At 38.8% G+C, this 27284-nt stretch overlaps 1 protein-coding gene across 1 annotated transcript in view; it reads left to right on the top strand.

The window, feature by feature from the left end:
• The window catches only part of fig4a (FIG4 phosphoinositide 5-phosphatase a), a 50732-nt gene that overhangs the window by 18984 nt on the left and 4464 nt on the right, over positions 1-27284 (top strand). The window contains exons 12-23 of the mRNA XM_042389579.1: positions 1948-2081; positions 2958-3074; positions 6065-6110; positions 6679-6827; positions 8484-8650; positions 11783-11921; positions 13068-13126; positions 14149-14296; positions 15062-15145; positions 16031-16229; positions 22526-22611; positions 25635-25709. Of these exons, the coding sequence (XP_042245513.1) occupies positions 1948-2081; positions 2958-3074; positions 6065-6110; positions 6679-6827; positions 8484-8650; positions 11783-11921; positions 13068-13126; positions 14149-14296; positions 15062-15145; positions 16031-16229; positions 22526-22611; positions 25635-25709 (1403 nt within the window). The remainder of the gene's footprint in view (positions 1-1947; positions 2082-2957; positions 3075-6064; positions 6111-6678; positions 6828-8483; positions 8651-11782; positions 11922-13067; positions 13127-14148; positions 14297-15061; positions 15146-16030; positions 16230-22525; positions 22612-25634; positions 25710-27284) is intronic.

The raw sequence follows: 27284 nt of genomic DNA on the forward strand, positions 1-27284 counted from the left end.
GCAGGGACACACAGCCATACACTCTGTAGCTTGGGCTTCATGCTCACGTTGCCACTCACAAGGGGAGCCGCGAGACAACGGACCAATCACAGACCTCAGAGGTCCGCACAAGCCGCAGCCATGTGATATCTGCAACTGTGGGGAGTAAGGGAGGGGACCCCCTACTTATACAGAACACCCGCTCCCTTATCCCAGGTAGAAAGAGAGAAGAAGGAACGGGCAATTAACCATAAGATCAAGACCATCTCTTCACGGTGGTGACTGGGGTCGCATGGCCGCATCAATTCTGGGATGGGCGCATGGTTTTGTCATGGGTTAGTGCATTTTTGTATGTGTATGTTAAGAGAGAGAAGACAGGAAGAGTGCACATGGCCAAGCATGTGAATACACTTTCCCCAACCAACTAACTTAATTAGGGTCCATTCATTTTGATGGTTAGAGATAACTTTTACACTCCCTGCATAGAAATAGAGAAACAGATTCAACCAAGGTGACCTTTTAAGATCGAGATTTCTTTGTTTGAGAGAGTCCTTAAGGCACTGGACCGACACACAAAAAAGGAAGAGAAACAAAGATGGGAAAAGCATAAAAGAGATGCATTAAACACGCCCTTTTCTGTGCTAGCTATACATTAAAATAATTACAGTGCTCATTTCCACCATTAAGAATGCCTATGATGTGCCCCTGTCCGCACATGTTTGGATTCATTTTATTATTCATGATCTGTATCTTTGTACACCTCAGACCACGAATATTACTGTGGCATTTGTATGCTGGTTTAGACCTGTGTACAGTGCACGTGTGCTTTTGTGAGGATATAGTCTCTCATCTGTGCCTGGATAGTGTGATTTTTGTGCCAGACTGTGTGACACGCTCTGCTGAGTGGGGTGAGGAAACGCATCGGTAATTTGACTGGTCGCCGTGTTGCTTTGCCACTGCTGAATGTGTGGATGGAGATGTGAGCTGCTAAATGATGCATCCAAGCCGATTATCACCCAGGGTGATCACTCAAAAAGCCACAATGAGGGGTGGAGGAGTATATGGAGAAATAACTTAATGGACAGTAAGACTTCAGGTCACAGAAAATGACTAGTGTGCATGCACTTTTATTAACAAAACACATCATCTTTTTTATTTTTATCATTGTTTTTTCTCTCACTACCTCAGAAACAATAAAACCAATAGCAGCCAAGCTTTTCAGTTCATTTTGATATATTTATATTTACTCTGGCAATTAATGTCCTGATATAGACCACACCCATTTCAGCTGGAACTATTTTTCACAATGTCACACAATCTGGAAACTGACTTAAAAAAGCATCTTTCCTACTTCCCATGGTTGCTCTCACTTTTATGATATATGTTTTGTGTACGTTTAATTAAAACCTCTATCCTGGTAATGCTTCACCCAAATAATCAGGTGAGATTTTGACAAAGCACTGGTAAGACATTGAATAGATACCTTATATAGCTCAACCAGTTCTTGAGTATGCAACATTCTTGACAAAGTGTTTTCATGAACACAAAATTAGTTGCAAGACATTGTGTTCTCAAACTTGTGGTAATTTGCCTTCTTTGTACTATATTAATAGTAGCAATTGCAACAGTTTCTGTATTTGAGCCTGTAATCCCTCTGTTTGCAGCGCAAATATCCAACACAGCTGATTCATAGATTCCCTGTATATCTGAACCATCAATCCTCAATCCTGCCATATGTCCAATTCTCCTTGGATCCTGTAAATTTCTTCTTGCTGCTATTTTTCTCTCATGTCACTGTGTAGAAGAACTGAAGACTGAATGGACCTTGGTGAATGCATCAAAGACAACAGGAATCTGCCACTTGACAGTGTCTTGACCGCTTCCACTTGTGTCTTCAAGGGACCTTTTTAAACAACTGGAATGCTATCATACATGTAATACGTGTCTCTGTGCTCTGCTGTGTTACAGAAACGAGAAAAAAGGAAACATGAGAAGATTCTGAGTGAAGAGCTCTACCCAGCTGTGATCAACCTCAACCAGTTCCTCCCTCCAGACCACTGCATCGACTACATCGCCTGGGACATGGCCCGCTACACCAAGAGGTTGTGATAATAAATGTGCCAATGTACTCAGATTGTTGTAAATTTTCTTAGAACCTGGCTGTTTTTGCCATGACAATTTCAAATTCACCTGAGGAAAAAAAGCAAAAAACAAACAAATGCCTTGTCATTAGCATTAGTATCACAGAACCAGCAAGACCCTATTTTGAAGAAAAAAGAGCAAGTTGGAGGTTTTTTGGCTGATTTTGACACAATGCATCATTTGCAGGACACCAGCAGATAAGACCCTGTTAATTTTATAATAATATTGGGTTTAGAGGTCCATCCAATAAGAAACACCGTTGAAATAATCAAGAATTTGCCCTAGTTTGTCATGTGTCAAAAGTCCCTGATAGAGAAAACATATTTTCTCCATCAGCTTCTTAATAAGAACAATAGGCTCCTTTTTTGAGTCAATAATTTGATGTGAGAGATTCCTGTATCTCAGGCCGCCTGGTTCGGTTGATGTCATGTACTCCTGTGCACCAATTAGAATTTTGCAATATTTGAATCAAAATCTGATGACAGTTTTGGGTTGTTTGATTACATTGCCGGACCACACCCACATCGTCCTCAAGAAGCTCATTAGCTGATTTTTTTAAAGCTAAGGATGTTTCCGCAAAACTTGTAACTTTGATTGTGGCTTATTTAGTCACAAATATTTAATATTATCAAGAAAAATGTAAGATTTGAAACCAAGTTTTCAGGGGCTTTAATGCCTTAGAAAATAAATAACCTGCAAGACCATGACAATATCACGATAGCCCAACATATGGTACATCATCACTGTCCAAACAAGTCCAGCAGCTTCAGAAACATGAAAAATGTGGTTAATTTCTTGTGCAAATGTTAATATGACCTTTTTTTTCTCCTCCTCAGTAAATTGTGCAATGTTTTGGACCGTCTGAGTATGATAGCAGAGAACGTGGTGAAGAGAACAGGTTTCTTCATTAATCGATCCGACTTCTACTGTCATACTGTCAGACCGGATGACAGGTGAGACTGTTTTCATCCTTCATTGCACCTGTTGACCCCCTTGAACACAGAGGAAACTGACAGACTCTTTTTGACCAGATTTTAAACTTTGTGTGAGAGGGAAGACTTTTACCAAGAACCATGTGCTAGAAGACCACAGCACCATCTTTCCTGCATTTGCATATCAGACTTAATTTTACTGAGAGGCCACATCAACCATTTTTGTATTCATACATATTCAGAATCATACATTTATCGACTGCTTAATTTTGGAACTCTCCAGATATGAATTCTTAATGGAAATTATGCCTGATGGCAGTTGTGTCGCCCAGAGTTTTCTGCTAACGAGCTGGATAGATTGCCATCCATGTACTTAGCGCATGGCTCCTCCATTGTCTGCATGTGTTAATCGCTTTCACCCAGCATTACCATACTGTTACATAACAGAATGACCATGCTATGGCCAGTATTTATTACCCTTTCTTTTGCATCTCACTTTTTTAATAATACACACTCAATTCACACTCATTACTACAAACAAAACCCTCATAAGCTTTTATGTAGATCCACTTTACTGATTCTGGCACCTTTAGTCTTCGCCATGTGCATAAAGTAGCTCATGAACATTGAAAATGATCAGAAAGATTCTGAAACATTGTCTTTTCCTGATCATACTGTTCACATCTGCCCTCTCCACCTCTCTACATGCAGACATACATTTTCTCACACACATACAAACTTGTTGCAGTCCATTCCCTTGAATGAGAAAGTGTTTCCAAACTTTTGACTGGAACTGTGATACTAACTACCCTTTCTCATTGATCTCGGTCAGATCACTGAGTTCATGCCATGATGAGACACACTTTGCTTTGAAACCTACCCTCTAGCAACCATTGAATTTGTTTTCAGAGGTCCCCTTCGTACAATTTATCGGCAGATTTTCCTCACTGGGTGATTCTCAGTTTACTTTTCGCTACTTTTAATAAGAAAGTGATGAAAACGAGAGCAGAGTATTTAATCGGGGGAACAAAGGACTAATAAAGACAGAAGACCCAGAGCCACACATGGATCTTGCAAAATCTGCCTACCAGCACCTCTAAAGTTCACTAAGTTCACTCTGTCAAACCTTCACAAAAACCAAAGTGTAAAAATGACACATTTTGGCCTTATTAAGGGGTGATGTGCTTAGCTATGTCTTTGATGGGCCAGTGACCTCCTGGAGTCTGCCGGTTGCCTAATGATAAGACTCCAGGAAGTCACAAACCACGACCTGTCATCTTTACAGTTCTGTTTTGTTTTTTGTTTTTTACTGTTTCCAGTGTTTGTGGTAAGTTAAACTAACTAACTTAACTTTTGTGTTTTGGAACTCTTTCCCATTGAACTTAAGATCTGTACAAGCTGTAGACACCTTTTAAGGGCCTTTTTCACTCATGAAAGTCAGAACCAAGGTCCCAAACAAAGTTCATGTTTTTGTTGCATTGTATGCATTTGATCCGGTTAGTTTTGTTTTCACATTGCAGTTATGCCAGAGCACTAAAGAACTTTAGCTGACATACCTACGTCCTGTCGTCATCATCTACGTGGGCTGCGTCCCCCTATACTTGACATTGATAGGTTTGCAGATGGGCATGCGTGTAACATCGGTGTGTTGTCAATTCGACAGATAGCCTTCTATTGCCGTTTGAAATAATGGAGAAAAATAAATTATCAGATTCATTTCGTTGCCACCAATAATATTATTATATTATTATTTACATCATAAAAGGGAAATTTGTCCTTCTCATTGGTTGACGCACCGCTTTTTCTAATGGTATCTCGCACTTTTGTATACTGCTGCTGCAGTTTCTTTATCTTCAGGTGGTGTTGCTCTCCCGTCCTCTCATATCCTCTCTCACTCATCCTCTTTGAAAATACCTGGAAAGTGCCATCATTTTTATGAGCTTTTTCCTGTTGACTTTTTATAATGTCATCAAACCATTTTCAATTAAAAACTCTTCTCCCGATGCACTACCGCGGCTCTTTTTTCTTTTTTCCGGTTCTTTCCTTCCGGAGCTTCCTGTAATTGGTCTGAAAGTCCGAACTATCTAAAAAATGTGTTCAAACTAGAAACTAACCAAACCATGGTTCTGTTTGATCTGGACCGAGACCACCTCTTACCATCGATCTAAGTCTCGGCTGTTTGGTCTGGATCGTGGTCTGGGGGAGGTTTCACAACTGTAATTTTGGTTTGGATCAAACTGAAAATAAAGTCCAGACCAAACAAGGTAGGTGTGAAAGAGCCCTAAAAAGCATCTTAAGACCCACGTGTTTAGACTTTCTTTTGTTTAGTTTTTAGTACCCTTTTAGCGTATTTCCTTATTATGTCTGCATTTTACCATATGCCTGTTACTCTGTCTTTTATTACTCTTATTATTATCTTTTATTCATGTATGAAGTGCTTTGTGATGTCTGCTCTTGAAAGATACCGTATAAATAAACTTACATACTGACTTAACTCTCTGCAAGAAAGCCAACAAGCATATTTCCAAAGAAATCAAAGTATTCCTTTAAAGCAATTAGATTAAAATGTGTATTTTATAATTTGTTAAATCATTTATACCTTAGATCATGTTGGGAAACATAAACTTTTGTAATTTTGACATTTATTCCACATCCTTGGCTTGGGTTTGCACATAAGCGCAAAAGTTGTGCATAAGAACACACTGTAAATGAGAACATGTATTACAGATTTTCTTTTCTGTGTGTTCTTGTCTGCTGAATATCTCTTTCTGTACTTGCAGTCCTAATTGGGTTCAGAGTGTTTCGATGTCTGCAATGTATGTTTGTATCTAGTCCATTATGTTCAGCCTTGAAATGGTGATTATAACAGTGATCACACCCTTTCGTAGCGGGAAAAGATGAGGCAGTACGCCTGCAGAGGAGTACAATAGACGTGCACTTCTTTGCTTTTGTGCATTTTGTCCATTTTCAGTATTGTCTTCTCTAAGTTGAATTTAATGTTTTTGTTACAGATGGGGAGATGTGGGTGGACACATCACAGTCAGTGGACGGGTGCAGGTATGCCAGATAGCAAACAAGGATTGGTGTAACTGTTGTATTGTACTTGTGGTTTTCTGAAGGCACTAAATCTTCTCCGATTCTTTTGCAGCTTTTGTACATATGAAAAAGTGAAAAAGCAGTGTAAAGAATTGGAGACTCTTTATCAGTTGAATCACAAACAGTAACAAACGCATAATTCAGGTATTGAGATTTCCAGGCCAAGGAAACACCTTTTCTATAATGTTACATTGAGAAGTGACTTGGCATTCATTGCTATGGCTACAAAACTAGGCCAACGCATTTAGGTGAAACTTAGGTAATAATGAGATAATGGTGAGAGGCTTCATTAGTTTTCGTGGAGACCTTGATCATCTACGCCGTGATGGCCTTGGAATGAGCCAAGTTGTTGACTGTAATATAATTGTCAAGAATTTATTATGTGAGACCACTTACATAAGGTGAATACATGGAGAACAATTTGCTTTCAATGCCACTAATAGCCTTTTCATGTAGTATGTGTCTGACTCTTGAAAACACAGAAGCATTGTCAATACATTTCATAAGTCTGTTGTTGTTGTTGTTGTAGACTGGTGTGTTGCGGACCAACTGTGTGGACTGTCTGGACCGGACCAACACAGCTCAGTTCATGGTGGGAAAGTGTGCACTTGCCTATCAGCTTTATGCACTGGGAATGATTGACAAGCCCAAGCTCCAGTTTGATACTGACTGTGTAAGGTAAAAACGATTCATTTTCATATCTAATGGTGTCCTTGTAAAAGTTGCCATTTCTGCTATTAAATGCTAAACAAATGCAGTATTTTTTTATTTGTAAGGGACCATGTACAATGTTAAATATGAATGTTGCCATTTGATGTACAGCACCAGAGTTAGTTTAAAGCTAATTTCCATCTGCAGTCCCTTGGCAAATTAAAGTGTATGCACAGTAACTGAACAGCACTAAACAAAATACAAATTGGACACATAATACAGAGTTACACACATTAGTACGTCACACACACACACAATGTCAGCTACAAATATGTTTGACCAGTTAAAAGCAAGTTTTATACAAACCAGTTCATTAGCTTTTAGCAGACTTTTAAATTTGGCTTTGCTGATGAGAATGCTGACAGCCCAAACGCAGTGTGCCAAAAGTAAAATCTCTTATAGAGTATGTTCTCAAGGATTATATAGAGTTCTCTGAACAAAAGTTAACAGTGTTTCATAATGGAGGAGGGGCTAAACTATTAAAAATACACAAGGCACACATTTGAATGTAATCTAAAGTTCTCAAAGCTCAGACAATTATATCTCTTTAGTATCCTACAATGATGATATTGAAATGGCATACATGTACATGTTTTGAATGAAATGAAAAGTGATGGTCACTATAGCCACATATCATGTGTCTGAAAACTGAAAATGCAACAGTTATTCCAGCCCTGTTGCAGCACAAAATCCAATCAGCACAAATGTCTCACACAGCTGCACCAACTTTTATAGATTCCCCCATTTATTTTCAGTATCTATTCTCGGTCCTTGCACCCTCTACTACTTTACAGTACATACAATTCTGCTCAGACTATAAATTTTTGTTTGCAGCTCTATTTTTCTCTGAGGTCACAGCGGAGCAGACTGAATGGTTTGTGGTGAATGACAGATGCTTGGTCGTGAGCAAGAAATCTTTCACGTGTTTGACTACATCTCGTATCCTCATGAGACCTTTTAAAGCAAATGGAAATCTATTATAACTGTATATCCACAGTACAAATAAGATTGTCCTAGCTCTTTGGTAATAGAATCAGTCATACATGTGATAAGCATCTCTCTGTTGTCATATGGAAACCAACAAACCAACAAACGTGTGCACGTGCGTATGTTTTTCATGTCAGACTGTGTCCATATCGCCAAATTGCTATTTCAATCCCCCAACTCACCAAAACACACAAAAAAACACACAAACCAACGGGCAAGATGAACTTCAGGGCCATATTTCTCTTATCCATTGCCCGTGTGTTGATGTGTTTTTTTATGTGCTCTGTCAAGCTGCAACTAACGATTATTTTCATTATCGATTAATCTTCTGATTATTTCATTATTGATTAATCTTCTGATTATTTTCTTAATAAATCATTTGGCCAACATAACATCGGAAAACGTTATTTTTCTTACAGCCAAAAGTGATGATATCACGTTTTGTTTTGTCCATTAAGCGATTTAAAACCCCCAAATTTTCAATTTACCACACTGTTACTGTAAATTTTCACATTTGAGAACCTTAAACAAGAAATTGTTCAGATTTTTTACTTAGAAATTACTTAAACCATTAATTGATTATGAAAATAGTTGCCGATTAATTGTTACAGCTCTAGTGTTCTCTGTTTGGTTCAGGTTGTTTGAGGAGCTGTATGAGGACCATGGAGACACTCTATCACTGCAGTACGGCGGCTCCCAGCTGGTCCACAGGGTCAAGACTTACCGGAAGATTGCTCCCTGGACACAGCACTCCAAAGACATCATGCAGACGCTGTCTCGCTACTACAGCAATGCTTTCTCAGGTGTGTATGTTACAAAGACACATACAGGCACATAATGTGCCTCTTTTACCCAAATGGGCTTATCTTACACACAAGGCACAAATATTTACAAAGGGACCCGCATGCTGCTGGCATTTTTCAAGCCACTTCTACACAGTCGCCCTCTCTAATTATTCCACAGGTTATGATAATGAGGCTTAGTCATCTAATTTTTCAATCTACTCTGTCTCAAATGCATCCATATTAAACATTCCCTTTGCCAATGCACCATCCAGGTTACCTTAGAAACACAGACTCAGCCTTTGCATACAGATACAGATCACACACGTTCTGTATAGTCAACCATATCTAAATAAACATGCACAAACCCCCTGATATTTACATGATAAAGGTACTTAGAATCACTCAGGTTTTTAAATGACAAAGTGTATACAGCCACTCTTCAGTCTCTACAGCTGAGCCCACACTGATCGAGTGTAGCTCCTTGAGGACTGTGGCTGCCGGGAAACAATGTGTTTCAAGCAATTTTAATGACATATGCAGTGTTTTCAAAGAAATCCTGACTATATTGCCAACAGCTGTGAAAAAAGAGATTTTGGGGAAATTTGATTTCTGATATTGTTATCCGGAGAAATGTTTAAATTGGCTCCATTTTTTTCTCTCTCTCTTCCAATTTGCAACTAGGATCTAATTGCCAGTCAGTGCTTGACAAAGTGGCTTTACTATGCCCACATCTTATAATTTTAAATCACACCCTAGTCTGTAGTTAGATAGAGTTTTTTTCTCAACACACTAGACACTGTTCCACATCAAAAGGATTTATAGCAGCAGAAATGAAGAGCGAGGTTGTGTATCAGGCCTGATGAATAGAGCCGCACTACTTGATCTAGTAAGTCGACCTCCTCTCTGTGTCTTTGCTTTTGACTTTTTGTCATTCACTTCAATTTGAAAAATGGGGTCATTGGTTGGTTGCAGAGCAGAGGCGGGAAAGTAGCAGATTGTTTATTCAGACTGAAATGTCAAGTGAGGGAGGCTCGTATAATGCAGGATACACACACAAGTACTCAATGGCTCCATGAACTGCTCACTCAGTAACACCATGACCTATATCGGGTCTTGTGTGTCCACTCTGCCCGGCACTTAAAAGGAATATACAAGTTCAAAGAAATGCAAAAAATCACAGTTAAGTTACTATTGTGTGTTTTCACTTTTTTTTTTTTTTTTTAACTCTTGATCAAATGTCTTTGAGATATTTTTTTCTGAGACATTTTTGCGAAACACACACACCAATGATCTTTTCTTTATGATAAACGTTACACACTTTTACATCTCTGCCAAGCTTCTCTCTGACTCACAAATACATTTTGGACACAACAAACAGACAGTAAACACAGACATCATATGCTTTGCAGCCTCTTGAATTGACTGTTTCAATGAGACCAGTAAAAAGAGGTGTAAGTGTGATTTTGACTGTACGCATTTCATTCAAAATGCTTCACTCATTCATAATCTTCTCAGACAAGGCTTTTTATCAGTGATTTCTGTTCCACATGTATATTATGTTCATAGATCATCCATAACACTTATCTCGTGATGTATCGAATGAATCTCAGGCTGAAAATTACCTAGAGAAAAGGCTTGGTGGCAGGCTTTAATAAAACTCAATTTGGTTTGTAATTATCTAATGTGGCTGTTGGAGCAGCATGCACGTGGCTTCACAGTCGGGGGATGGATTAAATGGCCCCAAACTGGGCAACATGCAAAACACGTGCCTCATGCTGTACACACAAACACTCACAGAGATTATCTTGACACGCTCCCAAACATGTAGAGAGACGGTTAAAAGATTTTTTTTACCAGCAAGTTCCCCGTTCATGTGAAGAGAACGCGTGGTTGAGTGAGTTCAGCTTTACTTCGATCTCATTAATTTGCACCTTTATCCTCTAATCTCTTCTCCTCTCAAGACGAATGGCTGGTGCAGTGCATCTAGAGAGACTTTCAGGTTCAAATAACGCAGAATTGTGGTTTGATGGGTCATTTAGTTCACTTGGTATCATTAGCAGAATGCTAAGCTAAGTCAACTTGAGCTTGAAAGTTCATTCTTGACCTTGAAAACAGGAGTTTGTCAAAATAATCTTCACTTATCAGCCTTTTCCAGAGCTTTTAACCGCATCTCATGCTATTCATCAGCAGATTGAGTTCCCCCGTGGCCTTCTAGTTGTGTGTTAGTTCAATCGCATGATAACAAGTCATCTGTGATGTACATAGAATATACCTGAGCCATCTCCATGACAACTGAGCTAAGCCCATCTACCGATGAAGACATGAGATGTGGTTGAAAGCTTCGTAAAAAGCTAGCAAGTGGATCTTGTGTCAAGATTATTTTGTCAATGAAACAGACTGCAGTTATTTTCCTTTCTGATTAATCTACCGACTATTTTCTCAAAAGATTAATTATTTCAACAAGAAAAGGTTGGAAAATAATGAAAAATGCCTGTTACAGTTTCCTTAAACACAAGCTGATGTCTTCAAATATCTTGTTATGGCTGATTAACAGTCCCAAACCCACAAATTAGCAATTTAATATTGCATAAGAGAACAGCAAATCCTCACAAGTGAGAAGTTGGAAATTGGGAACATTGAAACAAATCGATGATCAAAATAGTTCATCTATGGTGCAGCCCGGTAGCCTACTGGTTAAAACACATGCCATATAACCACAACGTCCACAGTTTGAATCTGGCTGCGGACCCTTGTTGGATGTGACCCCCCCATCTCTCTCTCCCTTCAATCCCTGGCATCTCTCAACTATCCCTATAATAAAAAAAGCATAAATTCCCCCCCAAATAAATAAATAAATACTTTTTTTAAAAAGGTTAGTCTAGTTATTTTCTGTTGTGAATTATTCCATAAATCACCTAATTATTTCAGCTCTAAGGTAGAATTTATTCTCTCAGTATGCATTGCTCACGCAGCAGGAGCATCACAAGTGACAAATGATGAAGTAGTAAAAACAACCTTTTCTTTTCTGATAGTCTTATGAAATCTCTCTCGTATTTATTATGCACATTGCCTTTTTTCTTTTGTCTTTCTGTTCCGTTCTATTGTATTTATTATATTTTTTTATTGTTTATTGTCATTATTATTTCCCAGATGCTGACAGACAGGATGCCATCAACTTGTTTCTCCAAGTCTACCAACCATCAGAGACCAAGCCACACCTGTGGGAGCTGCCAACTGACTTCTACCTGCATCAGAGGAGCACCATGGCCCTCCCTCAAGACAGACGCAGGTACACACACACACACACACACACACACACACACACGTACACGCACAAATCTAAGTGGTGATACAAAGACAGTATACACTGTAATTACATGATGACACATGAACAAGCGTGCACACAGAACCTTTTTGCAGTGGCCGTTAATTTTGGAGGTGCTTGTGCTGTGTTTGTTTTTTGTGCTGATTGAATAGCTAAGTGGGAAATCGCTCACAAAAGATTTGCACCTGCACTGCTGTTTCTGAAATGGCTTTCCTTCTGTCTGCCATGCGTGCTCAGATTGCTCACATGAGTGTGTGGGTGGATTTCTATGTGACTGCTTTTGTCGTCATTCCTGTTGGCTGCTAACTAGACTCCTTTTTACCAGGGCAAAGGTCACTGTGCTTTGGCCTTGAGGTGTGTTTTATGTGTGTTGCACTCCTGTGGTTTGCTTGGTTTGTTACTTGGTCTGTGCTCACACACGATTCAGTACTGACTTTTATATCTCATTATGCGTTTTGACCAACTGTAGCTCTGTTTCTATGGCTGGACTGTACGTCTGTCCCTGACTGAGTGAAGGACTGACTCAGGCCAACCAATGGTGTAACCTCATCAGTCGCCTCAGCCGAGTGTCTCCACTTCCTGTATCCGTTGTTTCAAAATAAAAGCCCTTTAGGGTTTCATACATGGTCTAGCCATGTAGTAGGTTTTGACCTAGTCTTGTTTTATGTGTGTGCATGTGTGTGCGAGCGTACTAGTATGCATGTTGCTTGCTCTCTATTGCCTTCATGCTTACATAAAAGTAGACCCAGTTTTCTCCTACAGGCTGCTAGTTTATATGAGCACAATGGGCCATGGTCGCTCAGCCATTATTCCAATAAATTAGCATGGCTGGGACTGAATTCAATTCAGCAGTCACACACTGCGCCTTGGCTTTCAAAGTCGCCTAAGTACTGGAGCACATCACACACTAAATTATAATCTTTGCATTCACTCAAATTGGTCATATTGAATAAAAGGCGTGTATTCAGGAGTTGTGCAGTAGGTGGTCCAGCCAAGCCAATTTTCATATCTAGGTTATGTGAAGTCCCAAGTGAGTAGGTGCAGACTGCAGAACACACATCAGTCAGTGGAAAGTTTTCTAACACATTTGTGCATCTTGTCTGTCTCCAGCTACACACTGTGGTGGTCAGAGGGAATCCTGTCCTATCTTCCTGTGGCCTATGATGAAGGTATCTTCAATATATATTATCTGTAATATCCACAGTAAAGTAACAGGCATTTCTGCTGCAGATTTATCCATTTTATGAAAATGTCAAAATTTGTTCTCTGCTCGTTTAAGGTGCCCTGGAGAGCAAAAGTTCTGCTTGCATTCAGTGTTACTCACCAAAACACATTGTGTATATTTTTGAGGTCTAACAAAAGTGTTATACATTTCCTTCCTCATAAGACATTTGAAAACCCAATTTTTTTCCCAATATTTTATATTGTTGTTCATCATTTACATCTGTTTACTAGCTAGCAGTCTTGTTCTTTCTTGAATTGTGTATCACTACATTTGGTTGTGCGCCAACTTGAAACCAACAGCAGATTGTGAATCGTGCATTTACACTGGTAAATGCGTGATTCACATCCTGTTAACAAAGGATAATGCTGGTGATATTCTATATTTTTGTAACTGACAGTAAAAATTATATAACCAAAACAAAACCAACAACACATTTGTATGTCTGTCAATGTTTTCCAATTTCTCCAGCCTGTCTGTGGTTCACAGCTTCCTAATGAAAATCTTCAAAAACAAAAATATGCTTTCATTTGTATAAAAGGCCAAGTAACTTTTTAAAACAGATGGGCGCTGTGGTTCATTGCAAACATCACTTAAACAGGACTAAAAAATGTATTTTTGAGGGACTAATTTTAGCTGCATATTTAGTGAGTAATTATGGCAGCAGTATGGTGTATGTAGAATTGGCTTAAAACAAAATACAGTGTGTTGTTTATCATTTGGGTCATTTGATGTGTGTTTTTAATAGTTACTGGACAACAACGGAGCCCTGTGGCACAACAACTTGTATTAGCTTTGGCTACACAGGCAATACTTTGAAGTAGGATCAGTTAATTGTTGGTTTTGGTCCTTTCATGGAACATGTTGAAAACATATCATGATCATCATAATTTGAGCATGTGGATTAATTTCTTGTATTTTTCTTTGTACTCTGTGTTTGTGTGTGTGTGGCTCCATCCGTGCATGCAGTCCCCTGTGACGACACCATGAAGAAGATCAAAGTGAAGAGAGTGAACCGTTTCGATGAGAGTACTGACATCTACACCGAATTCTTTAAACCTTATGAAATCACCTCGTTTGATGATACCTTCTGCATCGCCATGACCAACTCTGCAAGGTGGCTACACACCGATGCTAAAGAGGCACTGGGTTTAAATCTGGACTCTCTAGTAAACTGGAGATTGAAAGAAACAGTTTGTTTATTCAAGATTTAGTTTGTCATTTTCTTGTGTACTTGCATGCACAAAAAAACAAAATGCTGTTCCTCCCAGCCCACAGCAGTGCAATAACAGAAAGGATGAAGATATATATCTAAAAAGTCCCTTTAAAAAATAATAAAAACATATAAATCCCAAGAGAAAAACAACAAAAAAAGAACAAACAGTTACCAGCACAATGCATTAAAGTGCATTTAGAGAGAAAGTGCACGTCTCAGTTTGATGTTGACAGCTGGTGCATGTCAACGAGTGACCAGCACTGATGGGGGGCTTATATAATCCATTTTGCTGTCTTTTTTCCTGTCACACTGCTTTCAATGTTTCCTCTCCGGCACAGCTCCAGGCAAGGACATGGTCTCCTTTGGGCCTGCTGGGCAGGGCAGACCAAGCTCACTCAGCTGATTTAGCTCTCCCAGCCAGTATTTCTTGTAACAAAAGCCTTTGTTACGAACGTCCAAAAGAAACTGACGATCATAGACTAATTTCCCTTGCACTCCTCACGATGACACAGATGTAGACGTAGACATGGACAAAGAAATTGAACCAGATTTTGTTCATGAAAAATGTTTCTGTTAAACAATTTACCAAACATTCATTACTTATTATTGCAGTGATACTGCAGGGGTTGTTCTAATTGCTTTTCTGTCTCATCTATGTTCATAAAGGGAATTTATGCCAAAGACAGTTGGAGTGGATCCAAGCCCATTCACAGTTCGCAAGCCAGAGGAAACGGGCAAATCAGTGCTCGGGTGAGTGCATCTTAGTCTATGTATATATCCATGTTTGTGGTGTGTTTTTATTTTTTTTGCTGTAATAAATCCTATGTCACCGTGACCACATACACACGGCTTCATTTGACACAGTGTTCTCAGGTAACCAAAAACAAGGCTGCGTTCTTTTTCCTGTCTTTGTTTAGAACACACTTTGTGTGTGTGTGTGTGTGTGTGTGTGTGTGTGTACATTTTTAAAATGAACACTCCCACACACATATTATTACAAATATGATTAATGCAGAGCTTCTCTTGCGTTGGAGACCTTGTGTGGCTCTGCATTATTGTAGCGGAGCTCCGGCCTCTACTCATGACCACTCCAGTGTTCTGCACTGCTTCTGTTTTTGCATTTCGATAGTAAACTATTTAGGGGAGTCATCGTGTTTATTTATGACCCAATTTCAGTGACTGACTGGCCAACTGAAAACTGGGCAAATGCCCGAGAGGCTGCCCGACTGTGGGCCGCTTGAGCCACTCAGAATGGGTCATTGCATCTGGAGTCGGACTGGCCATTGGGAGCACCGGGAGAAATCCCAGTGAGCAGGTCACTATGTGGGCCGCTTGAGCACTATTACGCAAAAACAAGAGCAAGTGTGCGGCTTGCTGTGAGAGAGATGTGTCCTCAGCCCACTTTTGTGTATTTTGTTTTGAAATCTGAGTTTTTTCTTTAATCTTGGTAAACACAATTTTTAGCCTTTAGCCCATTACCAATGAAAACTTGACCCCCCCCCCCCCCCCCACGGTTTAAATTGTAAATTCTTCAATGCTTATTCTTCAAACATTATAATGATCAAACTCATGGCTTTCATCCATCATTGTGCACTGTTTGTGTTAATTTCTGTGCCTGTGTGTGGATATTGACAGCAACAAGAGCAACAAGGAGGAGACGCTGCTCCAGAGGAAGACTGCAGCCAGTGCACCTCCTCCCCCAAGTGAGGAGGCCATCTCCAGCACCTCAGAGGACGACTCGGAGGAGGACCGCGACGACGACGGATCCGTGTCCCAGCGCTCCACCCCAATCAAACTGCTAACAGAATCTGGAGAGAGCAGCCGCACTCAAGAGGTATGAACACCAGAAGAATCTAATGAACAATGCTTGGAGATAGTTCAGAAACACTTCTAGGAGAAAATGAAAACACAAGTAAAACAAAATCCTTTGTTTCCCTTCAGCACTTTATTGTCATATATAAAGGGAAAAAAAGCAGCTTATTAAATGAGATCCAATACTGATTCAAGGATATGTAATCTCCTCTAAGGACCTCAGGCTGCGTTGATGCCACCTGCTTGCATTTTGTGCCTCAAAAGTATCTTGCATTCCAATTGGAGTATGTCACCTTGATTGTATTTTCTCCTCTCTTCCTCCCCCGAGTCTTCAAAAAGAAATGAGTTCTGTGTTTCTGTTTGCGTCAGACGGAAGAATAGACGTCAACCTAATCAGCTTCAATGACAGGGGTTTCCAGAGGGTTTAAATGATGTGGGTTTGTGTTAATGCTAGTTTGAGGGATAATAAGATAAAAGGTGCTGTATTAATGCCATTATTCCGCTTTTTCTCTCCATCTCCAACTCTCTATTATGCCCAACATTATCAGGATGTTGTTGGGAACTTATGGATAGTTCCTGTTTTGAATTGTGTTGCTTTCATGGGAAATTTAGCAGGGGGGTCTGTCTTCTGTGGCTTTCTCCTCCAAGGCCCAGGTATTATTAAAGCCTGTATGTAGGACATGTGCAGAGGGACATCATTTGATATGTGCTCACCTGCAGGTGGTTTGACAGCCTTAATTTTTTGATGGCTCATTTAATTTCCTCTTTCTCGCCAAGTCATGTTGTTAGTCTGCTTTATAATATCAGGGCTTATTTCTGGTCAGGTCTGTGAAGAGATCTGTTGTTTGTTTTAATGCATCCTGAAAACGTTGTTCTTTTGATAGTAGTCAGTAGTGGAAAGTCGTGAGTAGTTAATAGTAGTAGCACTAACAGTAGATTTACTTTCTTGGTGTCTGTTCAGTTTCAGTTTTGATTTCTTTCCTTTCTTCTATAGTAAACTGCGTATTTTCATCTCAAAGCCTAAAACATCTTTGCAGGTTATGTTATTGGCATTCTTGCATACTGACTAATTCCTCTCAATAGGAAAGTACTTGCATGGTAATCAAGCTGACAAGCTTCTTTTTGGGGCGGAGGCAGTGGAACAAGCTGAGAAACACATTAACATATAAACACTTTATAAAGTTGATACAGTATCAGCTAATAGTTAGCCTGCTTACAATTAGCCTAAAGTTAATTGTAAACTGTTACAGTTACTGTAACAGCCTACTTACAATACACATCCAGAGATGGAAAAACATTAGAATTCATTTTGAGTTGTGTTTCCGGCCACCTGATGAGTATACGTCCAATATTCACTAGCTCTGATGTCGGGCAGGTAGCGGATGCCAGATGGCTGCCTGCTGTGGCTGGAAACGACATTGATGAGAGCAGTGTAACTGAACCAAAACATTCAAGTTGTAGGCCGTAAAACCAAAAACACTGAACTGAAAGACGCTAAAACCCTCTGCAGAGCTAAAGGGGAACTACAGTCAGTCGATGATTCTCTGCGGGTTCGTCTCTATGAGTGACCCCTTCCTTATTATACATTTAATCTATTGTTGATATAAAAATATTGATTTGAGAAGATTTTAAGTTTTCTGCAGTCAAAACTAGTCTCTGAATTTTTTTTTTGCGGATTTCAACATTTATGTCTTAAGTACAGAGTAAATAAAGCAAAGTACTAACGATTAAAAATTAGTCTTGAACCATTTAAGCTTGAACTATTAACACTATCGGTTGTTTTCTTGCACTAATTTTCTCTGTGGACATATTGACACAGAGAAACAATATCTTGCAAAATACTGTGGCAGGTTCTGTTCTTCAAACCTCAAATGAAACATACAGTTTGTATTTTAAACCTGGATGCATTGTATATCACAAAATACAGAGAGAAGTGAAAAAATATTCTTCTTAAGGTCACTGTATACCATCATTTTCCAGAATTGATAAATACAGTATGAGGTTCTATTGCGGCTATGTTAACTGATACCTCTCACTACAGTATATAGTTCACCATACGCAGTAATGTGTGTATATATACATAGAGAGAGTGCAGTATGCTGTGTATTCGACACATTCCCAGAATCCTCCATCACTATATCGGTATCTATTTCGTGCCCCAGGTGGAGTGTTTCCATGTTTAAATTTCCTGTTGACCCAGATTCCAGATCACCGCAGGGAGAAGGAGCACATTAATCAGCACAGGTAGTAGGTCAGTGTGTCAACAGGATGATTCAAATGTACCAGGCGATGGCATCGTCCTGGAATTTCTGTGTTTATAAGAAATGTCTTTCATGTTGCATAAGGAACCTCCCTATGGAGTGTGAGCTGTTGATTGCAGCAGCCATTTAATATTAACATGGCCACAGGCATTATTTACAGCCATTGTGACACCAGCAGGAACGAGGTTTACTCCCTCTGCCCTAATTTACATAAATCATGACTCTGATTCATAAATACACTTATCAGTTCCAAAAGATGAATGTGTTTGTGGCCACAGTCCAAAGTGTTGGCTGGTGACTCCCCAACAAATCAGTGAAATGAAAGGAGCTGTATTTCTTACACTGTTTGGACATTTTGTGTTTGAGTGAAATTATTTAAATAGAGGATTTATAAGGTGACCCGGTCTCACCCCGTGACTCCTGCTGCTCAATAAAGCTAAGACTGCTCCAGTAGAAAGGCTCAGTGGACTACCGGGTTCCATCATACAGAAAGATGAAGTACTAATTAGGGCTGGATATGGAGTCTCAGTATGTTTTCGGTACTGACCAAAATGTGTGACTGTATTGAAAACTGATTACCGAAAGTAGACATCTGGTGAGATTTGTAATCTTGTTTATTATTCTTATCATTATTTTATTCTCTTGGTAGACTGTTCTTAAGACTGGAAGCAGGGGGAATCAACTAGCATTGCTCTGTCCAAAGTTTTTAAAAATGCTCATCAGCACCTCTAAAGGTTACTAATAAACATTAGAGCTGCAACTAACAATTACTTTCATTATCAATGAATCTGTGGATTATTAACTTGATTATTCGATTAGTTTTATCTCTAAAATGTCAGAAACAGGTGAGAAATGTCAATCATTGTTTTCCAGCCCAAGATGCACCCTAAGTTTTGTCCTGTCCAACAGTCCACAACCCAAAGAAGAAGACCTTGAGTATCATAGAGGACTAAAAAAACAGAAAATGTTCACATTTAAGCTGGAACAAGATAAGTTTAGCATTTTTTCTTAAAAAAAAAGAGTCAAATCAATGATCAAAATAATTGGTGATTAATTTTCTGTCAATCGACTAATCGACCAATTGTTTCAGGTCAGGTTTGTTTACTGTGGACACAAACAGAAATGTAGAAACAACAAGTTGTGGTTTACAGGGAATTACACGCTGTAACCGGGAGCAAGGATGACAAGACTCGAGGAAGTTCCCCCTGCTTTCTGTCTTTATTTTAAGCTAATCATCTCCTGGCTATGCCTTCATGTTTTCCAGAGGGTCAAATGACAATAAGTGTCTAGAAAAATCAGTTCATATTTCTCAAAATAAGGTGGTACATGGCAGCTAGCATTAATTGCTTAGATGGGTTAATGAATATGGTAAAAATTGCCTTTATCTTTTTATGCATCGACCACAGCATCATTTATTCAAAAAAGCAAATCTGTCTCAATTTAACTGAGCAGAAAATCTGTACAAGAGAACTTTAAAGACAGCCATTTTTGATCTTCACAGTTTGAAGTGAAAGCTTTCCCTCCATTCGTCTCTTTTCCCTCCTGATTTACGATGTCGTTCCCTGAGGTTTTCTCTCCTCTGTCTTTTGGAGCCTTGAGCATGAGCTGGTCATGAATATTTGGGGCTGGACAGCGAGCTCACGTGTTGGGCGCACACCCTCGCTCGCATGCGTCTCGTGTCGCTGCCTCCGAGCCTGTCCCTCAGGATGAATTGCCTGGGTGCCAGCGAGAACACAAAACTGTTGAAATATTTAAACATCAGATCATTACTACGTTTGCCATGTAATTACACATGCTCATTTCATATTCGCCTCAATATGGGCATACGTGTGCTCGCATGAGCACAGATAGATTTGCAAATGTGTGTGTGTGTGTGTACGAGCAAGTATGTGTTTACACTTAGCTCTAACACACACACTGTATGAATGTGTATGTTGCAATGTGTGTGTGTGTGTGTCCATGTACTCTCTGTTTGTTTTTGAGATTCTGTCTTTCTGTCTGTGTATATTTGTGTGTTCACAGCTGGTGTTTCTTGGACGTGGTCCTGAAACACACTCATTCGTTTCTCTCTCTCTCTCTCTCTCTCTCTCTCCATGCCTGCAGCTCAGATCAATACAAATACAGTGAAAATTGAATGCATTATGTTAAGCATATTGCTGCAGTGTCAGAAAACAATGGCTTAGCTGACTGCTGTAAGGCCACTCCGGTGCACGCTGTTACATAACAAGTTCTCTCGGTTCTTGTGGGTTTCAGATAGAAGGATTTTTTTTTTTATTCTTTTATATTCAAGTAATCATTTTCCTGAGGAGTCTTTGCAGGACATTTTAAACAACCTACTGTAAAGGGTCTTTCTGTGAAATCTTACTTAAAATACTGATAGTGAGTCTATAGCTATGAGACCTGCCTTTAGATGTAGGGTCGGATAATATGATGCTGTAAATATATTGTATATATGGTGAGACAATAGAGATTTTAGATGTGAGAACAGGACTGCTTCATGGCAAAACTGCATTGATTTGTTGCATTAACGTGAAGAAGTACCTTGATTTGTTAAGTATTTAATGCATCGTAGCAGCCAAAAACATACCTTCTCATGAAGGTATTTTGTCCGTTTCTCGTCTGAATGTCCAGAAAACGTATTGCTGTTAACATGAAATTAGAAACATGTGCCAAGAAAACACACAACATGACAAACACAATCCCTGCAATCTAGCACCATGACACAAGATTGATTCATGCTGTTTACATGAGATTCCCGCCCAACCACCAGCATGTGAACACAAAAACTGAAATTCATCAGACCAGACGACGTTTTCCCGCTCTTTAGTTGTCCAGTTTCATAAGCATGTGTACTGTGTCCTTACAGAAATATAAACTGCCCTATTTTGCGAGAGATGCCAATCTGCTTCAAGGTTCATTGAGTTGTGCTTTCAGAGACGTCTTTCTGTGCACTACTGTTGTACTGAACTGATGATTGATCATTATTTGCCTTCTGCATAGTGGGAAATGGCTCAATAATAAAGCTACCTTCACATAGAAATAAATCATAGAACATCCCTGTGAGGAAAACACTTAAATTAATGTAATACTAATTGGTTAGAAATATTGTGTTTGTTTGTATGTGCTGTTGTCATCAGAGCATAGCCTCATGATGAATTATCCTTGGCAATTTGACTTTGTTTCAGGTGATTAAACCACATTAAACCATATTAAGCTCATTTTGATTTGAGGGTTTTGATTCATATATTGTGAATTAGTGTGTTTCTTACCTTAGAATGTGTCCTTAATTAAGGTTTTTTATTCTGATGTTTATTTTTCAAAACATTTTTTTTTTGTAATTTCATTTCCCCATCCACTGATTTGTAATTACTGAAAATATTTTGACTACATGATAATTTTACATAATTTTACATAATTTTACCCTGTTGCATGAATTAAAGTTTCTCATAGCCTTAGTTTACAGAATTTTGAAAATACCTACACAAGCATATAAAACATAAAAGTATATAAAATCATAAAATATTAAGTCTCATTACCTTCAGCATTTTGCATGTTTTTTGTTTAAATAAACTAAAAAATTCAATTCAATCAATTGTTAAAATATAGTTACTTTTATACCATTATGAAGTCACACTGTGCCCTTCCTGCCCTTTTGCCTGCCATCTTGAACAGGTCTGACCTCTGTTATCTGATCTCTTGTTAATTATGATTATTTTGTTTCTACAAACTCCGGACACTGTGCGAGGACCCCAGGAGGGCACTGTTCCTGAGAACATGAAACCACCTCATCAGACACCAACAATCATATTATGTTCAGTTGCTTAGATTACACTCCTTGAGCCAATCTAATCAGTGGATCGGTTGTAGAGAAGCGGCTGAACCTGATAACCTTGTCTGTATGATTTCATATTTTGAGCTGCAGCCACTTGAGTCGCTGTTTGGAGGATGCGGCTGGTTGAAAAGGCCACCAAGTTTATTTGTGTGTGACGTGTAAAATTTCCATTTTTCTGTCTCGCATAACCTGTGACATCTTACCTTTCTCCTCTCACCTCTTCAGGAGATCCAGCAGCAGGCTTTGAAAGAGCCCTATGGAATCGATCTGGCCAAGTTTCCTGCTGAGGAAGACCTGCTCACCTACAAGTGGTACGACAAGACGCTTGGCCGACACACTCATACAATTGGTGTACATATTCTGGATTGATAGGCTACAGTGTACGGGGATTTTAGGACATGTAAAGTGGTAAAATAATATTGTAGTTGACATTTAGGTTTGCAAGGACATATGCTTTAACCACAAAATACAAAATCAGTTCTAAGGGATGAGAAAATATGTATATTAATGTATGTCTAATATGTTCCCCATAATTCTAAAAATGACATAAAAATGAGTAGTGAACAATAAGGAAAAACAAAGCAAACAATGGCAACAGATAGAAACCACGAGTCTTAATTAAGTCCATATGAGTCATTTTTTTAATAATCATTTTATGGAATTCAGTTTATTGATGCACTGATAAAGGCAAATATTGTAAAAAAAATGCTTCACACCACATTTCCATGCATTTAAAGGTGACCTTTTTTGACCTTTTGTAGCACTATGGAGCAGTTTAATTATGAGTGAGACCCTGTTTTGTATGCCTCATGCATTTGCATCCTAGTGTGTGTGCAGGTGACACGATACACAATCCTGCCAATGATTTCACACTATGTCACTGATCTACAAGATCTATAACTTGTACTTTATGGTCCACATAATATATGAAAAAAATAAATGATTAAAGGATGCTATAAGTCAGAGAAAATAATTTGATTTGATTTGATGTATTTGATAGGGATTTAATATCTTTTTCTCACACTCAAGTGTCCTAAACCTACTGAGGATAACTGGTCCAGTGTGGTTGTGTTTGTTTTCCATCTGTGGATTATTAAATGCACTTCATATTTTAGCAAATGTGACACCTCAAATAAAATGTGATCCACTGTCAGGACCATTCATTTGAATTTGCATGTCGTGAACCAATTCAGATTTACCATAAATGTTTATGATAGTCAGCTTTATTGTTTTTATTCTTCTTCTACTTACTTTTTTTTGGGGGGGGGATTGGAATTCATGTTTTGATCTTTCTTGATTTTGTATCTTGACATATGGATATGGAGGATTAAATAAAAAACTTTTTTTAGGGCATTTTTTAAGATCGTATTGACAACTGCTGAGGTGCCATTGAGCAAAACATTGAATCCTTTTCAGCTTAAGCAGAGTTTTATAAGCTATTATGATATATGTATAAAATAGGGGAAATTAGAAATAAATGCCCGTTTCTGATAATAGACTGTCTCAAATAAAAGCCTTGTCCTCTCCTCAAACTGAAACTCATGCAGTCTAATACAACAGTCCTGCAATTAACTCTTACCCTCATTAAAATGTTCAGTTTTTGTTGAGGTACGGATTCAACCCTATGGTCATTTTTGGAGTGTCAATGATGTGATATCACACCAAACTCAAATGCAGCTACACTAACATTTGACAGCAGAAAAAAAATCTATCAAAATAATCAAATCAAACCTGGAAGTTGCTTGTTGTTCTCCTGATTATATTCTTCATATGTTATCTATTTATCTATAAATTTCTCATCCTGTTTTTCCATACCATAAATTTATCTTGGTCTATTCACACAACATCTATTGCATATCTGTCTGTCCTAGGAGAGGGATCCCTTCATCTGTTGCTCTTTTCTTGAGGTTTCTTCCATTTTTTTTTTTCCTGTCAAAGGGTTTTTTGGGGGGGTATTTTTTCCTTATTTAAGGGTCTGAGCATAGAGGATGTTGTATGCTAAAGCGCCCTCAGGCATATTTGTTTGTGATAAAAAAAAAAAACTGAAGGTACCCCATCCACGGCAGAGCTTCCTTCCTGGGTGCCAGCTGGTGCAGGGTAAACCAAAAAATCAATATTCCAGCACACACCAGGAAACTAGGATTGACAGTTTTTATTAACAGATTTAAAAAAAAAAATTGACTTCACTTGACTTGAAATGCTGCTGGGTCACCTGGAGGAGTGTATATGATGCTGAAAGACTTAAAACACCTGATGATTCCAGGAACATCACTTGTGGTGTATTTGCATACTGCTTAACCTAGTTTTATGTTAATCCCCCATAATTCAAGAGCTAGATCTTCTTTAAAAACTCATCATTTTGCATCGATTTTCTACACATGAAGCGTACTGTTGAAAAGAGACCAACAAATCTTAGTCTCCTAATAGTGGTCTCAACAGAACAGGATGCAACGCAAACACAAGACATGTTGCATTTTGAATATAGATGTAACTCTCTGTGTTTCTGAAAAAAATGTCCATGTTCTCTATTACTATTTTATTCCGTTATCCTTATCGCTATTCTTATTGATCTGCTGGTTCAAGAATGATCTCTGCATGTGGAGAGATGTCTAACAAAGTGACGGTAGACAGACTAAAATTAGCATCTGCACTTTTTTTTTTTAAAAATGTCACAGCCATGACATGACAATGACAATAAATGAATTTACTGAAAAATACCTGCTGATTAGTTTTACTTGCAACTTTCATATCTTATCTGTGAGTCTGATGGTAGGCATAGTTTTGACACGTGATTGAAGCAGGGGAATGGACTTTTAAAAAATCCAAATTGTAGTGAAGGATGTTGTTCATATCCTCCTACTGTAGTGGCACATAATGAGAATGAAAGTGCATTCATTATTGAGGATGGAAGTTGGAACGGCTCCAAAGATGTTAGCTGCGGCCAGAGCTCTGCTAATCAATGCATTAATATTAAAAATCATAAGCAAGAGCCAGAGGGGATCTCTCAACTATTGAATATTATTGTGTCTTTGTGAGAGAAAAATGACCCACAGGGAAATACGAGATTTGATGATGATGTGTTTTGAACCTTGGAGACATGGTTAGCTCATCTCTAACTGTTTGTATTGAAAAATAGACCTCAGATTAAAGATTACGTTTATAGCCCTAATGGCACTGTTACCCAATGATCTTTAGTTAATTGCTCTTCATTTGATGGAGATGGAATGAGCAGCAAGTGGACAAACACGTGTACAGTTTGTGTGTGTACTGTACATGTCTGGCTTTTTTTTGCAGGAATATTCACCTTTTTCATTTCGTGTGTGTGTTTCTGCAGGTTTGCACATCTGGGCGAGAGCCAGCACAGGGTGGAGAGAACTGAACACATAAACGTGGCAAATATCAGCTGCTTGTGAGTAAAACATGTGGCACATTAACCCAAACACACACACACACACACACACACACACAGAAAAAACTAAATATGAACCCAAACTCAATAATCCTCACTCATGTGTAATGTTAAGCATTACGTTGCAATATTCTTTTATAGTCATGACCTGACCCTTTTAACGCTTACATACCATTTAGGTCAAATTTGACCCATGTTGACTTTTGAAAGCAATAAAAACACCCTAAATTACATTCTTTAAGTCTGAAATTATATAACTTTTCCTAAAGTGGCCCAGAATATACAAAAATGGAAATATTTCAAAATTATTTTTGTTCAGCTGATAAAACTTTTTGCACGTAGAGGGTTTTCAAATTTGACCTGTATTTATTCAAAGAGATCTTGACACTGTCACAAGAACTGCCCATGTCCCCACCATATTGCTACATTTGCTAGGGTTCCCACCAAGGCAGGCTCCAGTAGACCTTTGAGGTGTTACGGGGGAGCCTTGTAACAGTGAAAGAGTGAAACTGTGCATAGGCATTATCATATATGGTGAACACACAAATTTGGTATAGGGACTTATTATAAAGGAATACTTGAGCCAGGTCAAAAATGACCCACTCCATACTGTGAAGGGTCAGAATATGAACAGCATGTAAGGGTTAAATACCACTCGACATTTCCAGTAGCCTTGGGACAAGTGAACAAGGTTGCTCGCTCTAAGTGGTCTCCAGAGAGGTTTCCAGCTATGCACTCTTTAATCTTAATCCCTTATAATCAACCACTCTTTCTTTAGTTCTTGTAATCCCAGCTGTTTCCCAGTCAGTCCACACTGTGCCTTCCTGCTCACTGCAGGGCAGGTCCACGGGGTTATAGACATAGTGTTTTGTTTTTTTTTTCCTCTCAGACTGATTCAAAATTCAGCCACATGTGGAATGGCAATGTGCAGCACTACAGAATTATAAGCAGTCTCCCTCTTTGTCTTGCTATCTTTCTTTGTAGCTCCAACTTTCTCACAGACTTGCACTCACACAGCATCTCAATGACAAAATGGCCCTTTTACTCACTTCCTCTCACACATATACTGCACATGTCTGCTTTGCTAATGTTGCAGCTCCACTGGGACTCAAATCAAACAGGTTCCAGTGTTTTTTCTGTAATCATAGTGATAAAAAAAAGAGAGTAATGAGGAAATTTGAATGCAGACACAGCAGACACAGACTCTAGTGAGTTCACTTGCATGACTAATAGACTAATCTAGTGCTTTACAGATTAACACTACCCTTCACATTTGCACAAATTAATGTTAATGCAAGGGAATATTCCCTAATATTTCCATATTTCAGGACACAGAAAGTCCATAGCATACAGAAAGTCCTCAGTTGTCCAATTTTTACATGCCAATAAAGGCAAAAAACAGCAGTGGTCTTCCTAAAAATATAAATCCAACTCAAGAAAAATAACCTATTAAACTCCACTCAACATGAGAGATGCCTAACCGAAGGCTTTTGAGGGAGAAAGGGCTGAGTGACAGCAGAGGCGTGAAAGGGAAAAAAATTGATTTTAGTGTTTTTCTCTAAAAATATATCCAGG

The sequence above is a fragment of the Thunnus maccoyii genome, chromosome 17 (genome assembly GCF_910596095.1).
Source record: "Thunnus maccoyii chromosome 17, fThuMac1.1, whole genome shotgun sequence".
Lineage (NCBI taxonomy): Eukaryota > Metazoa > Chordata > Actinopteri > Scombriformes > Scombridae > Thunnus > Thunnus maccoyii.